Below are 20,834 nucleotides of genomic sequence, written 5' to 3' on the forward strand. Positions count from 1 at the left end.
TTTACGTTTCCCTCTGTTCAATGATAATAGGTTGGCCTCCAGTATTGATGTTTATTCCAGTGATAAAGGAGCTGTTTGATTAGAACTCCAGAATATTTTACAGACCATAATGAGGCTTAGAGACAAAACCTATGGGTCATTTAAATGTATTTATAGTCGCCTTAAAGAATAATTTCTCTTTGCAAAAAAAAACTGAGAGGATGAGAAAAAGATGTGTGAAGCCCTTCATTGGTGGTTGGAACCCCCTTCTAAGAGTGGCTGTAATTATTGTGTTTCTGCTGCAGCTTGAAAGAGTTGCTACTGTGTAAGGGAAATCTAACCTGTAATCCTGCTGGCTATCAGAGATAAAAAACTGTTTAAAATTACTCTCTCATTAGGGTTGTCTGAGCTCTGAACAAAAGAAGTAAAGAAGCAGTTGTGAATCCCAATTGCAGATTGTTCTCAGGAAATCTTTTGTGTAGATTTTATTACAGCTTTTCTGCAGATTTGGAGATGCATTTTTGACTTGGAAAGAATAAATGTGGAATTTATTTTTCCCTTAATGGTTAATTATTCAGATGGGTTTCCTAAACGGAAACAAACAGTGGGGCTATACAAGACAAACTCTATGTTATGGCACCTTAGTTAAACTTAATGAAATTACTTTGACACATACCAAAATGTTCCCATATTACACCAACTAACAAAAATAAAATAGCTCAAAGCTGACATTAAAAATCTTTCCAGTTTTGTCTGATTTTACGTATACTGTGATCAGCTTATCTTTTTAGGCACTTCAATTTGTTCTGCATCAGGAACAAAATATGTATCCAAAGATTTTACTGATAAATGTTATAAATAGATACTGAATTAATGTTGTAGTATTAATATTGTATCAACAAAAGTATAATCTCCTTAATAATTCCCAAACTCAGGTATTTACATCTTACTTTTACACATTTTGCTGTCTGACAAGGTCACTTCTGCTTCCCCTCTGTACAGGCATCCTCTCAGTGCTCTCTCTGTCCTCTGAGTGCACCTCCTTGGCGTCCGAGCTTCCCAAAGTGTCCTACGTCAAGGCCATAGACGTCTGGCTCATTGCTTGCCTGCTGTTTGGTTTCGCCTCGCTTGTGGAGTATGCTGTGGTTCAAGTGATGCTCAACAGCCCCAAGCGCATCGAGGCAGAGAAGGCCAAGATAGCATCCAAGGAGAAGGCTGCTGGAAAGATCCCTGCTGCCAGGAACAACACAGTCAACGGGACCGGAGGGACTCCACTTCATGTCAGCACCTTGCATGTCAGTGAAGCTGGTTTGATACCTTGTGTGTGTGTGTGTGTGTGTGTGTGTAGGTATGTGATACGATTTTTGCTATGTAAACTCATTCCACATTATTTTCAGGCTCTTGAAATAGAGACTTTTAAAATACCGTTGAACCCTTTTAGTTTTAAAGCTCTTGGGTTGTGTTTTAGACACCCTGTTCTGCAACAATATTTAGGGGCAATGTTCCCAGTTAATTTCCAGCCAGGGTTGGTTATGTCCCTCCACTCCACTCTTCCCCTCCTTGTTTCTTATCTACACCAACACGTAACAATTCCCCACATCTAATCCTTAGAAAGAAAAGAAACAATTTGTACTTTATCTTCTATACAACAGAAGTCACCCTTCTAGTTGTTACTTGAGGCCATACATCGGTACCAGAGCAAACTACTGCAGCTTAGTATTATGACTTTATCTTGGAAGCAAACAGTGGAAGTGTAGCCAAGAGTATAGCTGTAACTGCTCACTGATTTCATAGAAACAGTTCATCTTTGCAGCTCCCGCAAGCTTGAAAATGAAAACTATAAACTTAGAAAACCTTATATTGCTTATTGACAGGGTTCTTGTCACCTTGTAACACTAAGAAATTCCATTATCAGTTTAACCTCAAAGATTCAATTTATGTTGTAATTTGTTCAGAGCCAAAAACCAGAACAACCAGCAGCAAAAGAGTGTTCATGTTGTTGGGATAGAATATTGCAATCTTCATGGGGATATAATATTGAGTAGATTATGTCATGTGTGACTTGACTTCTGTTGCATTTTGCCCAGATCGAACATAGACTTTTAAGTGATTGTTATCCTGTCCACAAAAATGTTAAGAAGCCCCCATATGTGCTAATGTCCTAGATAATCACCAAAGCATTTTGATGATTAAAGTGCTTTGTGCAAATGAGCTTTCTCCAATCGGTGGCAGGGCTCATCCTTAGGGATAGGGTGAGGAGCTCAGTCATCCGAGAGGGGCTCAGAATAGAGTCATGCTCCTCTGCATTGAAAGGAGCCAGTTGAGCGAGTTCATGCATCAGGTCTGGATGCCTCCCTGGGGAGGTGTTTTGGGCTTACTGGGAGGAGGCCTGAAAGCAGGAGAGACTATATCATTTTGTTGGCTTTGATACAACTCAGTGCGTCCTCCGAAGAGCTGGAGAAGGTGGAGGGGGAAAGAAAGGTCTGGGGATCTCTGCTCAGACTGGATGGATGGATGGTGCATAATGTTGTTTTAAGTGTAAAATAAGTATTTAGATGCTGGAGTTCACACATATGATTCTCTGTTACCTAACACCCTCAGTAGCACGCAGTAAAATGCCAAAATGCTTTCTTCAGATCCAACACCCGCTGGCAGTTTTGCGTCACCTGTGCACTGAGATCAAATACAAATGCAAAACAGGGAAATCCAGTCATTAAAAATTGACATTCTCCATAACACACACACCCTTTGCTGAGTCAGGCTGAAAGTGCAGACAATTGTATGCACGTCATGGAGAATGTGGAATGTGTTGGTCCTCCAATCGTATGCCTAATTGAAATGAATTTACTTCTGAGTCTGTGTATGTCCGAACCACATTTGGTTTGGGAGGATTACGATATTCCATTGAAGTTTAATAGGCTTTCTTGTCAAAACCAAGTCAGAATAATGACGCTTTAATGACCTTAATGACTTCACTGAGTAAGCATCCGTAGTCTGATTAGATCCTGTTCACGCCACAGACCCTCAGTGAAGTCGATGAAAGGGATTTTTCAGATGACCTGGAACTAAATCTGCCAGCAGATTGTTTTGTATAACCACAGGTTGTGATGGTATGTCGAGGGTATAGAGAGGTTAGAAGACCCATCAAGTGAGAGAACAACCATATTAGGAAACATTATAGAGAACAAAGATACTCTAGTTTTCGCTCCATAAATCTTTGTTCTCTTAAAATAACAAGTAGGTTTGATTTATCAGCATGAGTTCTGTCCAAGTTTCAGGATCAAACAGCTCCTTCACTGCATTTTCAAAGTGTTGTCTGTTTTCAGTAGTCTGGAACCAACTTAGAAGGTCTGATTTAAATGTTCTTTTCATTTCAAACAAAGCCTACATGCGTTGTTGATATTTGAGGTGTCAGATGTTTGTAAAAGGAAGTGGAGCATTCAATTACTTTGCCAAATAAAGACTGTCGAAAAATTGTAGTGTTAGAGTACTTTTACGTGATAATTTGTGTGATTAGGCCACAGGCGAGAAATCTATGGAGAAAACACAGATGTTCACCAATATAGGAAGTGTATACCTAGTTCTTGTAGCCTAAGTCTGATGAAATACAATATTAATTGTTAGAGAACCTAAAAATACATTTGTATTTTTGGGCGGGTCTTTACATCAATCCATGGAAACATCCTTAAAATGGGACCAAACTGGGATTAAATCCAAATTGCTTTACTTAGTTTTAGGACTTGGGTTAGAATTTTGCCAAACAGAATCCTGATTTGTGTGACTTTTTATATTAACACTGGTACTGGTTGTATGAATTTGATCACAAAAGTCAGGTGTACATTCCCGAAAAATGAAAGACATCCACATTCTTTTCAAAGATGGATGTTGTGTAAAAATACAGAAAAATAGCAAATAAAACCAAGCAAGGAGCAGGTAGGTGTCAAACATGGAAGCAAGAACTAAGTCATAATTAGACTATAAGAATTTGAAGCACAATCACTGAGAAAAGAGGTGCTGGTTTGTAAACCAGAGTGAAAAATTAGGGAATGTGGGGCAGGTGCAGAAGGGAGTGTGGGGGCTCAGGTGTCTAGTGGTGGAAGGAAAATACTGATGGCAGCTACTGAACAAGTGGGGAGTGGCAGATTGTGCTACAAGAGGAGAGGTTAATGGCAGAATGCCACAAGGACCAGAATGTGCAGAATGAGTTAATCTGCAACTGCAGATATGTTCTCTCTGTTATTGTATCTACACTGATTAAAACCTCACAAGTGTTGAGTTTCTATTACAGCTCCTTTAATTGTTTGAAAATTACACCATTCCATTTTGATTCAATCCTTTGTTATTGAGTGCTTTACTGCATGTATAGTGAAGCCCAGTGAAGATTATTATGATCTAAGCAGCTAAAACAACTTCAGGAATGCTTAGACCATTTTGTTTTGACTTGTCTGCTTCAGGGTAGACCAGCAGCATGTTCAGAATATTAGTCTAAACTCATATGTTTCACAAAGACAAAATGTATTTTACGATGAAATGATGCTAAATGACCCATTTTTCTTTCTCTTATCTCTCTGGTTCTCAGGTTGCTGAGACCCGCTGCAAGAAGGTGTGCACCTCAAAGTCAGACCTGAGGACCAATGACTTCAGCATTGTGGGTTCGCTCCCAAGGGACTTTGAACTGTCAAATTTTGACTGCTACGGGAAACCCATTGATACCAGCATTGGTCTTGGCAAATCCCAGGCAAAGAACAACAAGAAACCTCCTCCTCCAAAGCCTGTCATCCCCTCTGCTGCCAAAAGAGTTGACCTGTACGCCAGAGCTCTCTTCCCTTTCACTTTTCTTTTCTTTAATGTGATTTACTGGTCCGTATACTTGTGATTATCTTGTACTATTGTGCCTCCACTCCACTTTCACGAGGTCATCATAGATCAGATTTCATACAAAGAGTTCCAAAATGAGAAATGAGAACTTCGCTCATACAGATTTACTGCCGATAAGAAACTAAAAGCACTATGCATTATTACTACATTAATGTGCAGATAAAAAAAAAGACAATTTGTATCTCAAACAATGACTACAGCCTAATGTTTCTTATCTTTACTAAAATACTTATATAGCATCTTGTACTGAATTTATTTGTCTTTTGATAGTGGTACCAGAGAGAGAAATACAGGATTGCTGGAATCAAACTGTCGTGATGAATGGTGTGTAAACAAATCCACAGAGATTGATTGTGTAAGAACAGAGCTGAAGATACACAGATATATTGAAGAGCATTGTAAATATCTATTTGAATTTTTGCCCATGGCCAGTGGGAGTGTGCTTGCAAGTTTAAAAAGTCAAAGCATTTTTATTTAAGCTTCAATACAAAGTGTAGCATTGTAATTATCTGCATGTTAAAAATATTGCATGTATATGAAGGAATAAATATAAAAATATATATAGTATTTATTACATTTTATTATGCTTATGATTTGCTCTTGAAAAGACAAATGGATATGTGAAAGACTCCTGTTCCTGGTCAGATGGTCACATGACACTGCCACATGACACTGCCACATAATAAATGTAACACTTGACACCTCCCACCTGTTGCCTGTGTAAATGGGTCACTATTGAGCTATGACCATGTGTTTGTGAAGTTTACAATGAAAGAAAAATAAAAGATCAAATGACTTTTCACCATTTGATGTGATTGAAAATAAACACAAAGACTTGACTGTACGTGTTGTGTTTTTATTAGTGAGTAAGGAGCATGTGGTTGGAGTTTTTCCCTTTTCTGTTGATTCACACTTAACTTTCAGCCTCATGCATTTGTAATGACTTAAACTCCAGCATGTTTCCTCCTGCTTTGTCCATATGTATCTATGCATGATTTACAATATCTATTTGTACCCCTAAGCCTTGACCTCTCCTAGTTCACCAAACAAGACATCAATTATTCATGCAAACCTGCTAAGCAAATGTCCCCTGACAACAACTGTGAGACTTCACATATGAAATCCATTTTTGGCTTAATGAAGCAAGATAAATGCTGACCTTCTGTCATGATATCTAGATCATATTGATGAAGTTTGAAGCCATTTATCCGGTGGTTGCTGTTGTAAAGGAGAGCAAAATTGTCAATACTTTGAGCTTTCCTTTTCTCATTGGTTGGTTCAAAATGAGAAAACAAGGCTTGTTTTTCTCTCTGTGGCTGCCATGGTTACAGACACTGGCGAGAATTTTTGTCTGACACTACAATAATTACACTGTGGAATGTGAAATGGGAGTCAGACGAAAGCTAGACTGGGTAGGAAAAAGCTCACATTATCACAGATGAAACATGAGTCATCAAGGCAAGTATAAGTTTTACAGATCATTGAAAGAAATGAAATGCTGGTTAGTTTTGACTGATCTGAGCACTCATTTCATCTCTGATTCAGCCTCAAATGAGGGAGAATTTACATTGCAGTGCCCCCCAATGGTCATATTTATATTGTAATAAAAATATTCACTTAGGAGAATAACATTTGGTGTCAGGTCCTCTACAAAGGAGTCTGTTGTAATGGCACTGAAGAGGTGTACTAAACAATTTTAGTCATGAAAATTATTCAAACACTAACATTACTTATATTCTAGGAAGTTAGCAGTAACAGAAAGAAAAAATATTAGAGTTCTATTATTACATTTATAATACGCAGACGGTAGATGTAAGAAATGAATCCCCCATCACAGGTCTTACTCATATGTCTATGTGAGTGTGCGTCTATGTAATTGTGTGTGTTTGTGTGTATATGCTTCACCCCCGCATCCCAGCACCCTGCTAGTAGCACAGTGCAGTAACCTATATCAAACAGGGTGCTTTCTAATCTAACAAGACTTCTCACTAGGCTTCCACCTGGTCGACCAAGACAACCACCATGACAGTCAAGGCAAGGATTAGTGGAGGCACAGTGGGGGGGGGGGGGGCGGGGGGGCACGGGGCTTATTGGAAACTCATTTATGGCGAACAAGATCTTTACACATCAGTGTTGTGCTTTTACAGAGGATGGAAACTTGTGTGTGTAATTGACAATGAGGTTTCCTGTCTAATGTTAGTGACAAGCTATTCAGTAAAATGGCCCTTAGTTGTATCAATTTCCTTTGATAGGATAGTTTTGCAGAAACAAAACAAATAGTAATTACATATTTGATCACTGAAATACTTCTTTTGGTTTTTTTTCACAAGCCAATAAGAGTTGGTTTATTTCTGTGCATGTGAAAAAAAAAGCATTTCTTCAGCATAATTCTCAGCATTGAAATTAATCATATAACAAATTATCAAATACATCAACAAATGCTACATTTTGGCAGTGAAAAAACACAAGGCAACACACATTTTTCTGTACATACGTACAGTCCTGTAAAAGCATGTTATGTACACTGTCTATTTGTTCCCTTGCCATTTGGTTTACTCTATCATGTTTACTCAGAAATAAATGAATTTTCTTATGTTTTTATGTGTGTGTATTTTTCTAAATGTAAAAGTGGCTTTCAGGTCAGACTTCATTTTTTGTGACTCCCTCATATACACTGTGGCACCATAGTGGAGAATATTTTTGGCAGGGTTAGAAAGTGTGGAGGATGCCATTTTTCTGGCCCATGTTTAGTTCCAGCTAGACTGAACTAATTTGAAAACCAACCATGACTATGAGTCCCAATATTAAACTTGGATGTGCCCAAACCACACAGAAGACAGAGTGAAGAGGGATGAGAATGACATAGTGAAGGTAAAATATCTCCAAAAAGCTTTATTTGTGCAGGAAATAAGAAAATGAAGACATAAATTTTTCAATACTGTCAATAATATCTACTGATAATTCTTAAGTAATGGTTTTTTATGGACTATTGTGTTAACATATTAGTTTTGAAACTGAATGAGTATACATGATCACATAAAACTATCATCAAATCATATTATGACTATCTTTATCCACATATTGTCACTCAGATTGAAATATGTCAGAAGCAGTGTGTTGAAAACACAATCTTACTGCTTCCATAAGAGTGAAGAGGGTAAGTATCAGCCAGATTTTGCTAATCAAATAACTTGATTAATCCATCATCAGCTGATATACAAACACAGTATACCAATAAAAACATGTCATACCAATTGTGAAGGACCACGGAACCTTGCAGCCACTAAGATCACTATGAACTCCATTAAACACCAAAGTATTCTAGAGCCAAATGTAAGACCTTCTGACATTTAAAGTACGGATGAAATTGGGTCATACAACATGACAATCACACAAGAGCAGCATCAAATTTACAAATGAATGCCTGAAAAAGTAAACAATGGAAGTGTAATACTGTAATGATCCAGTCAAAGTCCAGACCTCAACCTGATTGAAATGCTGCGGTGGTACCTTAAAAAGAAGCTGTGCATAAACAAATGTTGCAAAACTCATTGAACTGAAGTTTGGTAAAGAAGAACAGGCTAAAATTCCTTTACAATAATGGAAGAGACTGATAATTTAAAAAAGAAAACAATATTTGATATTGCTGGCTCTTAAGGTAGTTTTACAAAATATTTAATCATCGAGTGTACATAGTTTTGTTACATGTCTACATTTGGGCTTAGATTTTAGATCAGTAGTGATGCAGTCTAATGTCTCGTGTTGTTGTGTGTCTGATGTTGAATTAACCAAATGTTAAGATCTGCTAAGGACCAGATGATTCTTTTTAATATGTCCTGATATCCAAGACCTTTGAACAGAAATAGGGTGTACTTTCTTTTTTAGATGATCTGTGAATGTGACACAAATTATTATTTTGAATGTGTTGTCAAGCTCTTGAATGAGTAAATTCACTACATAGAAGCTTGAATGTGAACAGAGAGAGAGAAAGCAGTAATACCAGGTAGCCTGGATCAATAAACTCTATTCCATATTGTAAGGCCTGTAAATGTGTTATACTGTATTTGCAAGTACCGTGTAGGTTTATGTTATTAGTTTGCAATATCTCATGTGACCAAAGGCTGAAACACATTTTCAAAGGTCAAAAAGGGGCTCATTTTGCAACTATAAAAAATTAAATGCTGCAGTGTTGATCAAGCTAATGCAGTCAACATGTCCAGTCTCAAGTCATCAAAGTCTTGTCAAGTTGTTGTTTGGCTTCTTTAAGATCTTGTTATTTCCAGATTTAATTTACACTTGAAGCAAACATGAAGATACAGATTTTCCTTTAGAATGTTTTTCCATTTGCCTGCTTAGCTGGATGAATCTGTTCTGACCATAGCTGACTCAATATAGTACTCTGACTGCATTATTTTTGTGGGCATTCTTATGCCAAGCTGTTTAGTAGTATGGTGCACTTAATGAGAATTTTCCCTTAGGTTATAGATATTACTTCATCATTATAAACATCTGGGGATGCTCTATTTACCAAGGGCAGAGTTCATAAACAATTTTAGTATATTTCAAAGTACATACAACATGTAAAAGATGTCTCACAGTATTTGTACTATTTTTGGTGATAAAATTCAAATATTTCATCATACTGTCCAGTTGTGGTTTTGGAGTCTTTCTTCTGTCTTTCTTAAGAAGGATGATTGCTAAATTTTTCCCCTCATACAATGTAGAGGTGTCTAGCCATAATGTAGCCAGGAGGCAACATTCTGGCTTGGTGTTGAATACCATCCTCTCATGATATTAACCCCAGATTTTCTCAAGTGTGGCTTGACTGGCTGTGAAACTTACTTTCATATTTATGAAATTGATAATAGTGTGTTTTAGTGCAGGCAATCCATTCTTCTTGCCCAATGGCTGCAGTCTTCAGCGCTCTTCTCTAAACTTTGCAATGAAAATTAAGCCATCAGGGAAAGCGGATGTGTATTTTCTGACGTTATTTCTTAGAATTGCTTCACAAACCAACAAAGTTGTGTCCTTCATTAGCGTCTTTAGGCCTTTTATTTTCATTAAGATTGTGTAGTTACCTAAATTCTATATCAATATTTCACTTAAAAATGTGGAGTCATGCAGGGGATTTCTTAAGATTCTTAAGATTTCACAAGTCATTGTAAAAACATGGCAAATAGTAAAAATAATGTGACAATAGATAAAAGGAGAACATCATTTAGAAAAAGTAAAAAAACTTGCTTCCAAAGACCCAGTGGACACATCACACCAACTAATTGATAGTGACGAATAATATTGCTTCCATACAGCAACTAGGAGCCAAGTAATCATAAAAATAAGCAGTCTAATGCTCACATATAAATCATGAAATGTCCACACTTTGCATTTGTCCATCATAAGCTGTGTGTTTTGCTGAAGAGGCCACAAGTGAGACACTAAAGTCTTGTTCTTTTATCCATTGTAAATTAACAGCACCAGCTAAATCAAATAAATTGAAATGCTCTCTAGGAAGCAGCCACATAAGATTTCTAAGAAATATAAACAGTGGTAACACAAGGCACAGGTCTCAAAAGGTCAATGACATGGTTTAACCAGCTGCTTACTCTACGGGCAACACAACGTTAGATTCTGAGAGAGTGTTTTCATCAGCGCATGTTAAATTCCCATCTCACTTTTGTGGTCTATTTGTGAAAACTCACACAGTCAGTGCGGTCATGATTTGATTATGAGTTACTCTCATTTCATCCATTAAAGCTCATTAGGGCTCATGAGCATTGTCACAGTTGTATTATGTCACAGGCTTCAAATTCAGTACCCTAAAGAATGTCCTGTAAGACAATCACACTGAAATTGCTTTTCAGTCTTGCAGCAGTTGAGTGAATCCATGCATGGCAGAACCTCCAGACAAGGTCAAATAGATGAGCATACACACTTTGTGAGGCTGTAGAACACAAAAAGATGAGTGTACAGTTTGCTTTGCCAGGAGGAGAATCAGCATCAGAGAGCAAAGGTTTTCATGTCCAGTTCACGTGAAATGCTGCAAGGTTTTTTTTTAAACTAATACCTCAAGGTTGGGGTGAGTGAAATGCATGAGAAGGTAAGGCCCAGTACTTTTAATCATCGCTCATTACAAAACTTTGTCACTTCCTGGTTGGAGTTAGTGAATACCGTCGCTTGGTTAGAGTTAGAAATTGATCATTGTTACAAATGAAAGGCATTCTTTTTCCAATGTATTCGGGAGTAAACCATCATAGACGTTATTGGGGGTGGGATTTTTCACAAATTATAGGCTGTATCAGGCTGTATGAATGACTGTCCCATGGGAACAAATTTGGTTGGAGGACAGTCTTTTTTCTTTCTGTCTTTCTTTCATTAAATTTAAGATTTCAGCTCAGTAAACAAATCATCCATCCATTCATGGACAAACAAATCAAAGTTAGAATATTTTGACAGTTTTAATTTACCAAATTATCCAAAATAACCATAGCGAGGATGCTTTGCAGATCTTTTGTGTTTATTGTATACTATTTGTGCTAAATGACACTGTTCTCCTCTGACTATCATTAAGAGATTGACTTACTATTTCTATTATAACAGCAACCTACGGTTGCTTTCCATACACGTTGTTTTCATGGACTCTTCTTAAAGACATCAGTATTACAGATACTTTAGGTGCCTTTACTTGTATTTTTTAAATAAGTGACTGAGTAAATCAGGATACTTAGTTAATTCTTGATCATGTGGCTCTATTTACTTGCCTTTGCTGGTAATGTAGCTTTGGTCCTTTCTAGAAGGTACTCTGGTTGAACAATTTCATCATAACTGACTCATATGATAACAGAAGAATTTATGTTTGATATGCTGGATTTATCCCATCCATGTTAGGTGTGATGTGCTGTCCATGGTGCTGAAATCTGACAAACTTGCTCTTCAGCTCCCACACAGTCAGCCTCATTAGTTGGCTTCCAGACTGCTACCTCACACCAATGATTAATGTACAACTGTCTGTGCAGTCTGAGATATGCATGTCATAAAACCAAAGGACAGGTTTGCCACTCCGTTCCTGTTGGCAGCAAGTCAAGCTTTTCCTCCATTTGGCCCTATTCAGATTGGCACCTAGGACCAGCCATTTATTTGCATTGGATTTGTATTCAGAGGGTGGATATAACTACAAGATTAATGTTAAAAATGAGGTTTTGTTCGGTGGTTGTTTGTCAATCCTGTAAATCTTCAGTAATTACTTCAATCTTCAGTAATCACTTTCATTTGGATGTTTTCCTGTCATATCAGGAACTTCAATAATGTACATTAAACAGGACTTTAGCCACCTCCAAAAATATTGGCAAAATGTATTTAGCACACGATTAAAAAAGCAATTTTGTTTGGTATGTAAGTTACACATTTAAACTTATCTTGAGTGACAAAATGTCCATTACAACGTTAGACTTTTTCTTTCTAATTTCAAGGTAGTTTAGGACCCCATTACCTTATTTTAAGGTCATAGATTTGATCCATCCAAGACCTACAGAATAGTTGGTTGAAAGCCTATTTTTAATTTAAGCGTTCAAAAAATTAAGAGCAAAAAACACACATAGTAGTCTACAACTTACATGGAATTAAGCAAACGCATTTCAGGAACTAAGTGAGCTACTTGACTTTCTTCGTCAAACAAGTGGAGAGGCCTTTGAATGAAATCGGATCTCAAAATATGAACTGAGTGCGCATGATGAAGTGTCGGGAATCAACAGTTTAATGAATTCAGGTCTTAATGATGGGCGCAACTGCTTGGACAAACGCTGACATTTCTATCTTCTTCCAAGCTTAGCGTTCAGTAGCCTCTGTCACTGTGTGGTTAAAAAATCGGCTTTTTCCGTCACTTTCCGCCTTCTCATTAACATTCTTCACTTGTGGGTGTGATGCTGAGAAGATCTCCGGCGTGCGGAGCTGAGACGCGCAGTGTCCCTGTGAGTTTAGAGGAGGTACAGCTGGCGGCAAGAGGGGAGCGACGACCAGGAGCGGAAGAAGAGGCGGCAGAGCTACATTGCAGGCGACCATTCCTTCACTGCTGGTGTCTTTTGACTGCAAGCCACCTGCAGAAAACAATCCTTTGCTGAAGATTTTTTTTTTCCAGGCTGAAGGTCCTCAATATGGGTCGGATCTAACGACTCCGCAGAAAAGAGGAATAGCAGTCTCTCCTGGTGGATGTGGACACCTAAACTGTGGACATGGAAAAGATAGTGAATTTATCCGTTTCTCTTCTCCTGGTTTTATGGGGATGCGCGCTTGGAGGCTCGCCCAGTGTTCAGATAGGTGAGCCGATCTATTTGTTCAAGCGAAAAGACAGTTTACTTAAACGGTTTTATGCGTAAAATTGTGTGAAACAGCCAGTAAATATGTCTTGTTTAAAATGTATGCAAGAGTAACCGGTATTTTGCGTTAATTTCAGGGGGACTTTTTCCAAGGGGCGCGGATCAAGAGTACAGCGCGTTTCGGATAGGGATGGTTCAGTTTGGAACCTCAGAATTCAGACTGACGCCTCACATTGACAATCTGGAGGTGGCAAACAGTTTTGCTGTCACCAATTGTTGTAAGTCACACGCCTAATGTTCTTTATTGTCATTGTTATGAATATTGTTGTTCAAAGAAGCATATGTTATTGTCATCCACGATGCCAAGTGCCGCTCATTTCACAGTACACGCCTTTTTGGATAAAGGTTTCAAGTGTTTTGATGAAAACTGTTTAAACTGTTGAATCTAGATATCTGTTTGCAAACACATCGAAACCGTGAGCTGGGTATTTGAGCATGAACGAGCGTCGAATAGCCAGGAGAAAGTTGGTTTCCACAGTAACAGTCACATTCATCCTATTTTCATTCCTTCAGATTCCGCCATCAAAAACATTATAATGGAAAAATGTTGGTTATATAAGAGTTTTGTCACCCTTTTCGTTTAAACAAAGTGATTTTCTAAACTATTAGGAAGATATTGCGCTGAGAAACATTCTGCTTTTGAATCGAATGCTGGTTTTTTTTCGCACCAATGTAGCCACCCTGAATCATGTTGTTTGTAGCAATAGAAGAAAGAAAAAAACTACACTGAAAACGGATGCGTGCAGCCTTTCTCGTCACTTTTTCATTTCATCGTTTATGTTTCGACTAATAAACTCAGACTTGTTGAAACTGACACCCTGTTTATGCCGATGTGACGCCTTTTCTTAGACAAGAAGGAGCTGTGTTGGTTCATGGTTGGCTCCTATAGGACAGCCTACACACCGAGATATATAGAGCGCCACGCATAGTGCTTTGGCGACGTGGTTGCATCGGTAATGAAGACTGATATGACATGATTAACTAACAGCTATTGGTTAAGATGATTGCCAACTTCGTTAAAAAGCACATAGCCTATGTGATAATACTTTTGACCATTTCAAATAATTACACTCAAATAAAACGAAAATGCAACATCACCTGCTTTACACCGTATTTTTATTAGATAGCTCATGCAAACTAAGTTTCAGTGAAAACAGATTTGAATCATGCATTTCTTCCTTAAAATAAACCCAGCTTCAGTGGGGATCTCTTTTAAACAGCAGCAGCAAATATAGGTTCTAAGGTCGCTATATTTCGTACATTCATTAGGTGGTTGCCAAGCGACTGGTGCTCTCAACAGTCCCTTAAACATAAATCAAACGCTTCTGATTGGTGCGCGCATTGGTCCAATCGATTTCATTACCATATAAAAGCTTCCTGCTTGGAGACTCACTTTGCATCTGGCAGATTAAGGAGTCAAGTCGATGTTCAAATTATTATTGTTCCCCGTTTGTAACGAGAACACGACAGAATTGCACACCCCACTGAACAAAAGATCTGTCCGCTAAGAGTTAGGGATTTTTATCATCACTCTGGGATAGCCACACACAAAAATGACATTAGCCTATCCCCTCGATATGCACCTCCAATCAGCCGTTAAAGGGTATAGTTCGTACGGAGGTCAAACTGTTGTGTGCAGATTTTTAAAGTTTGATTGTTTATACAAGTATGTGTGTTAATCTGTACTGGGCTACATAAACATTAGATTCCAAATAGATGAAAGTTGCATGCAAACACTTAGCTGATTGTTATTTTTGATGAAGACTGGAGTAATTCTCAGTTGATGATTTATCTCAACTTAGGCTTCTTGAGGTTCTAAGCATTTAAGGTCCCTTCAGTTCATAGCACAACTGCTACTAGAAATGGACTTTTGTATCTATCATCCTTTATGCATACACTTGGTGTGTGTTTCTGAACTCTGTCTTCCTCCTAATTGACTTCTTGAGTGGGAGTTAGAAGGGAGGAGGGGTGGGTGAGATGGACTGGGATGAGTTGAAGTGGTTGATGGGGGTGCAAAAGCCAGGAGATGGCAGTCTCTTTCACAATCCTCCTCCGTCTGAAATTACAGCACATTAACACCACCACTTTATTTTTTGTGAAAATGCCCCCATGAAACAATATTCAGGGGAGAATAAAAGGAGAAATACTGAGGCTGTCGAGCAGCACTGAAAGCTAAAACACTCATGTTACATGTTCTGTGAAGCTTTCTGTTGAGTAATCACACACTTCCAGTTTATGGGGAAAAGAACGCTCTGGTTTTTAATGATGAGATGGAAATGAAGAAAAATGCTAAACTAAAATAGATATGTTTATAGGTTAGTATTTGAACTCATAGACAGGTTTACATTCACACATTTTTTTTTCCAAAATAGGTAAGTAGATATTGTTTAGTGATTAATAAGGATACAAAACTTCAGCACAGCTCCTTTATTTAGCTTTTTCTTTCTTGTGTGAAATTTCCAACTTATATCATCTTTTAAATAATTTTATCCTAAGTATAGTCCTTTATTTCCTTGCAAGGAATAGGACTTGCTACATATATATATATCTCTCTGGTTGCACTCGGTCTGTGTAGCAGCATACTTAATCAACGCAGTGTGTCAGAGACAGTAGGAGGGAGGATGACACATTCCTCCATCAATAACAGCTCATCTGGGCAGGCCTGCATCTGCTGCAATAACCAGGGGAGTCATCGGGACCATGCTCATGTATGTGTGTGCGAAGTGATGTCGGTGCTCTCTCCTTAAAGCTATAAATTTAGGAGTCTTGTTCAAAGCTCCTGGATTAAAAACCACATCTGAAACTCGCCAAATCACCAACACAACCTAAACTCTTCATCACTGTAAAAAGAACAAGTATACGTGCTTTACACCAAGGTAAATACAATATAAATCCGACATGTGTTTATGGTGGTGTTGAATTTCTCAGGCCATGGTAATTTTTTAATCTTGTGTTTTTCAACTTTGACAGTCTTTCAACTGTGCTTATGTCTTCTGTAGCGTTTTACATTGGACACAGTTGCTTGTTGAAGCAGAAAGTTTGAGAAAGTTTTTCCTTTGATTCCTGTAAATCTTGATGAAATTAGCCTGTGACTTGTGGTTCAGCATTCCTTTTAATTCTTTAGCCTCAAATGGCTGTCTCAATCTTTTATTTATTTATTTTTTAAAGAAAATGAGTCCCTTGAAAGTTCTCATGCTTGTAGTAAGATATCTAATTAGAAAACTATACTGAAGCTCAGGAGGAAGAGCAGTCGCCCACCAATCGTAAGGTCGGTGGTTCAACTCCGGCAACCCGGGCCACATATCAAAGCGTCCTTGGGCAAAACACTGAACCCCATGTTGCCTACCGATGCATCCATCGGTGTATGAATGAGTAGGAAGCACGTTATGCATAGGCTAAGACGTGCTGTATGTGTGTGTGTGATTGGGTTAATGTGGCAAGTAGCGTTAATTGCATTTTGTATCTGCTATATATTGTTGAAAGGAGATGAACAAGATTCTCCTCTTCCTAAAAAAACAACCCCACAATCTGTTTCTGCATTCAGGGAATAACTACGTTACCTCCAGTGAGCAACTAAACGTATGCTGTCAAAATTCTAACGATTTTTCTAGTCTTAACTATGTAACGTAAATCAAAAACTAAAGCAGGAAGTGACAAAAACATCTCAGTAAGGTGGTGTTGTGTTATTGCTTGGATGTCCCAGGAAAAGAGATCTTGGTCCCAAACTAGAATCCCGTGGTTTAAAATGCTGAGCTTAGTCCCACCATCTGCTCCTGCCATTTCTCTTTAAGAGTCCTTTATGACTTTTTAAACAAACCACTTAAGAATGACATATGCTCTTATATGGGAATGCTCATTTTAGTATTTTAGGAAGTAAGAAATATCCTATATGGTTTAGTTGTGAGATGTGCAATACCTTCTGCCATCTTCTGGGGAAACTACTTTAGAGAACGTCCATGTATGTTGTTAATATGCTGCACATGACATATTAGGCTATATAGATATAAGGACTTTTGGGAAAAACATTACTAGATACAATGCACTGAGAGGTAATAGAATATAGTTTTAATGAAATCATATATTTCAGCTGATTATGTGATCAATAGTAAAATTTCAGGGTTTGGTGCCAGTCAAATACTGTTGCTTCAGGGGATCTTGAATCCACAAAGCAGTGCTGGGCTCGACATGTCATAAAAACTGCTTTACAATATAATGGCTTTCTAGTTTTTACATCCCTTGTTCTCAAATTATTATTCAAATCATATAAACTGATCGCACCTAGGATATTTTCCAAAGTTAAATTTGAATGCCTTAACCTTTGGGGAATATCTTATTATCAGTTTTAAGCATGCAGTGCAGCTACAGTTTGTCACTGACAGCGCAAAATGTCACACCATCTTTGGCAGTTTTTTCTAACCTAAACAGATGAGTCACACATCACAGCATCGTTCTCTCTTCACAGTCTCTTTTTCCTAATTAGACACACTACATGAACAACTACTGCGAATCATTAGTGAAATCCATTCTGGGTAACAGGGCAAGCTCCTAAAATATTTTGTCCAAAATGGATGCAAATTGATCGCAAGGTAGGAACATAACACTAAAATCAAAAACTCGTATGAGCCATTTAGTTGTTTAATTAATTTATTATTAGCCTGTATTATTAACTAGATCAAGTTTAAACCCATTCATGAGGGTTTTAAGGGATGAAATGACCTGAATTCAATTTAAAAAGTCTGTACAATCTAAAATCTGCAAGCTCTAAATTGTTTCTTAACACACTGATTGCAATTATTGCTTCTGGCTTCTCTCTGAGGTTTTGCACACTTTCTATCAGTTATTGAGTAGTTAATTTTACAGTGAGCATAAGATGACGATGTTGGATATCCCTGGGCACTGTATTGAGAAAAGATGATGTATCACTATTTTTCACAGTAAATCTTATCAAATACAGCCTCACTTGGAGTAATGTTACATCTGCACAGTTAAAGTAGTTTCCAGCAAATGTTAGCCATGAAAGTCCAATGAAAATTAAAGGCTCAATCCATAGATTTGGCAACAAAGTCTTGCACAAGAAAGTAAAATAGCTACATTGGTTCACAGCACAAAACATAGCAATTTAACAACAGAGGCTCAATAATTGTGAAATTGCTACATTTTCTGTTCAATAGAATTGTTGTATTTTTTTTAAATTTACAAATTATGACATGCTTACATTTAGCAGTAAATGAAACTGTCACACCACAAACTATCATACAAGTTTGAATCTCATCCAACCCAAAAATGTCCAACAGCTTTTCAATTACCCCCTTTGAAATTTTGGTTAAGATTAAGCATTGAAAAATTACATGGTTAGGCTCAGATATATTTGGATACTTACTCAGTTTCTTTTCCAGTACAAATCTGCAGGCTCTGAAAAGCCGTTTCCATTTCAGAATTTTTGCACCTTTATTGTGACATTATTGCATTTTGGACATGTGGACAAATGTAGGTTTTCTTGTGAGGCTGCATTTCATCTGGTTTGATCAAATCAATATTAAATCAGTGGCATGAGTATTGACACTGAAGGCTTATTTTCATTAGTAAAAGTAAAAAAAACTACATTACTGAAGTTATTTGTGGTAGTCATAATCATGAAATTGTGTACAACAGATGTAGTGCTTATTTAATAATACAAATTCTTCTGTGAAACTAAGAAAGACTTAGATTGCCATTTTTACTTTTTTACTGCTTCAAAGTTAATGTTAAGCCCTCACCTTCAGGTCAGCACAATCCAGTTACAAGTCTTAGAAGACTCATCTGCAAGAACAGACTAAACAATCCAGCTTTCAGAAGCACAGAAGCTTAGGTAAGGTACAACAAATAGTCTAGGAGAAGTTTCTTATCAAGCGAGCAGATTTGATCATTTAACTCAGGCTTTTGTAAATAACTTTACTTTAATTCTGAACTTGATGAGGTACCTCCCTATGATGGCTTTAATCCATAGTGCAAGTATTTACAGTATACAGTACCCATGGCTGTGTTTTGTACGTGTTCTATAGTATACCGCTGTCTTTTATTTCTGACACTCACCTCTCTCACAGCAAACAAAGCTTCCTCCTCTGAGACCAATAGAGGAGTTTGAGGTCACTGACAGCTGGCTGCCGATTTAACACTTCAAAGTTCTTGTTTGTCATGGCTGAATCACGTCATGCTGTAATTTCATGCATCTAAGTGCACATAGTTTTTTCATGGATGCACGCTTTCCGAGACCTCGCTGCATGATCAAAAGCTGAGACCCACCATATATGCCATGCAGAGAATTGGTTATAGCCAATTTATTGTTCACACTTAATTAAGTGCATCTACGCCGTTTCACAGAGAACTGTGAGATATTAAATAGGCCTGGCAGCTGGCCGGTCAAAGAATGAGGCTAAAAACCCTCTGTGGATCTTAGCCTGCCCTGAATACAAGCCCCCAACCAAGCCCTTATCGTTATGTCCTTCAAAAAATGCCTGCCTGAGATAAAGTGATATTCAAACGTCTCAGTTGGCATCCAATGTTTTGGTTTTCATAGTGCTCAAATGCACTTTTGGCCCAAGTTGGGAAGGGAGATAAGTTTTATGTCCTCCAGTGATAGTGACTAGCACATGTCAAAATCTCTTCTGTACACAAACTACAGTTAAAGTCAGCGGGCCTTCAGATGAGGATTTATCTAATCTGAGAGACGGAAGACATGAAGCTAAAGTTGCGTTGGTTTTCCGAGATATTTAATGTTTAGCTTATTTTTATGAATGAACATTCATTTTTCCATTCCATGCCTGCAATACATTCCAAAACAAAGGGGAAACTAAACTAAATAAATACATAAATACATTTCAAACTGCTGATGTCAACAGGAAATTGTAATCATGATTTGGTATAAAAGCAGGATCTGTGAGAGATTCTTTCATCTTTCAAGATGATATATTTTCTGGGAACACCCAAATATTTTTCAACAAATCAATGCAAAACCGCATTCTGCTCATGATACAAGGCCATGGCTTTTGAAGAAGAAGGTAGGCTACAGGTAATGGACTCGCCTTCCTAAAGTTTTGACCTGTCTCTCATAGAGAATGTATGACAATTTTAAAGAAAAAAAAGACTAAGACAACAACTGCATACTGTTGTACACCTTAAGACAAAATAAGATGGCCTGATATTATGTGAAAGGATGAAAGAACATCCTCTAAATGTTGTTAGTAAGAACGGCATCATTGCAAAGTGATAAAAACTTTACAACGTTCACAACTTTCTTGGAATTCGTTGCAGACTTGTGTTGCAAAAATAGATGTAAATTTATAAATGTAATGGATTAGACAAGACAAAACATTAAATATATTGGGTTCCTTTAGTCTGTTATGAAATTAAAGTATAAGCACTTTTTTTTTTATCCCATCCCAACAGTTTCTGATTTTATGCTGTAATTATTCTACAAGGTAAAACAAATATCTTAATTCCCTCTTTATTTATTTCTCTATTTTCTGTTTGATTTGTTGTAAGGTCTTTTTTCACTTTTTCACATGTCATGGGTATCTGTTTTTCATCATTACAGTACACAGAATTTAGATCTTTTACTCCTGTTGTGCT

General features: G+C 37.5%; 2 protein-coding genes across 6 annotated transcripts in view; both read left to right on the forward strand.

Moving 5' to 3' along the window:
- The window catches only part of glrbb (glycine receptor, beta b), a 30,207-nt gene extending 24,518 nt beyond the window's left edge, over positions 1 to 5,689 (forward strand). For both annotated transcript variants that reach the window (XM_075481874.1, XM_075481876.1), the window contains exons 9-10: positions 982 to 1,274; positions 4,559 to 5,689. In XM_075481874.1, coding sequence (XP_075337989.1) covers positions 982 to 1,274; positions 4,559 to 4,855 — 590 coding nt within the window. In that variant the 3' untranslated portion in view covers positions 4,856 to 5,689. The remainder of the gene's footprint in view (positions 1 to 981; positions 1,275 to 4,558) is intronic.
- A 7,041-nt stretch (positions 5,690 to 12,730) lies between these two features.
- Positions 12,731 to 20,834, forward strand: part of gria2b (glutamate receptor, ionotropic, AMPA 2b) — a 51,717-nt gene continuing 43,613 nt past the window's right edge. For 2 of the 4 annotated variants that reach the window (XM_075481877.1, XM_075481878.1), the window contains exons 1-2: positions 12,739 to 13,167; positions 13,304 to 13,444. In XM_075481877.1, coding sequence (XP_075337992.1) covers positions 13,083 to 13,167; positions 13,304 to 13,444 — 226 coding nt within the window. In that variant the 5' untranslated portion in view covers positions 12,739 to 13,082. Of the gene's footprint in view, positions 13,168 to 13,303; positions 13,445 to 20,834 lie in introns of all 4 variants that reach the window. The other 2 variants (XM_075481880.1, XM_075481879.1) reach the window with 2 other exon arrangements.

Source organism: Odontesthes bonariensis, chromosome 13 (assembly GCF_027942865.1).
Source record: "Odontesthes bonariensis isolate fOdoBon6 chromosome 13, fOdoBon6.hap1, whole genome shotgun sequence".
NCBI classification, from domain to species: Eukaryota; Metazoa; Chordata; class Actinopteri; order Atheriniformes; family Atherinopsidae; genus Odontesthes; species Odontesthes bonariensis.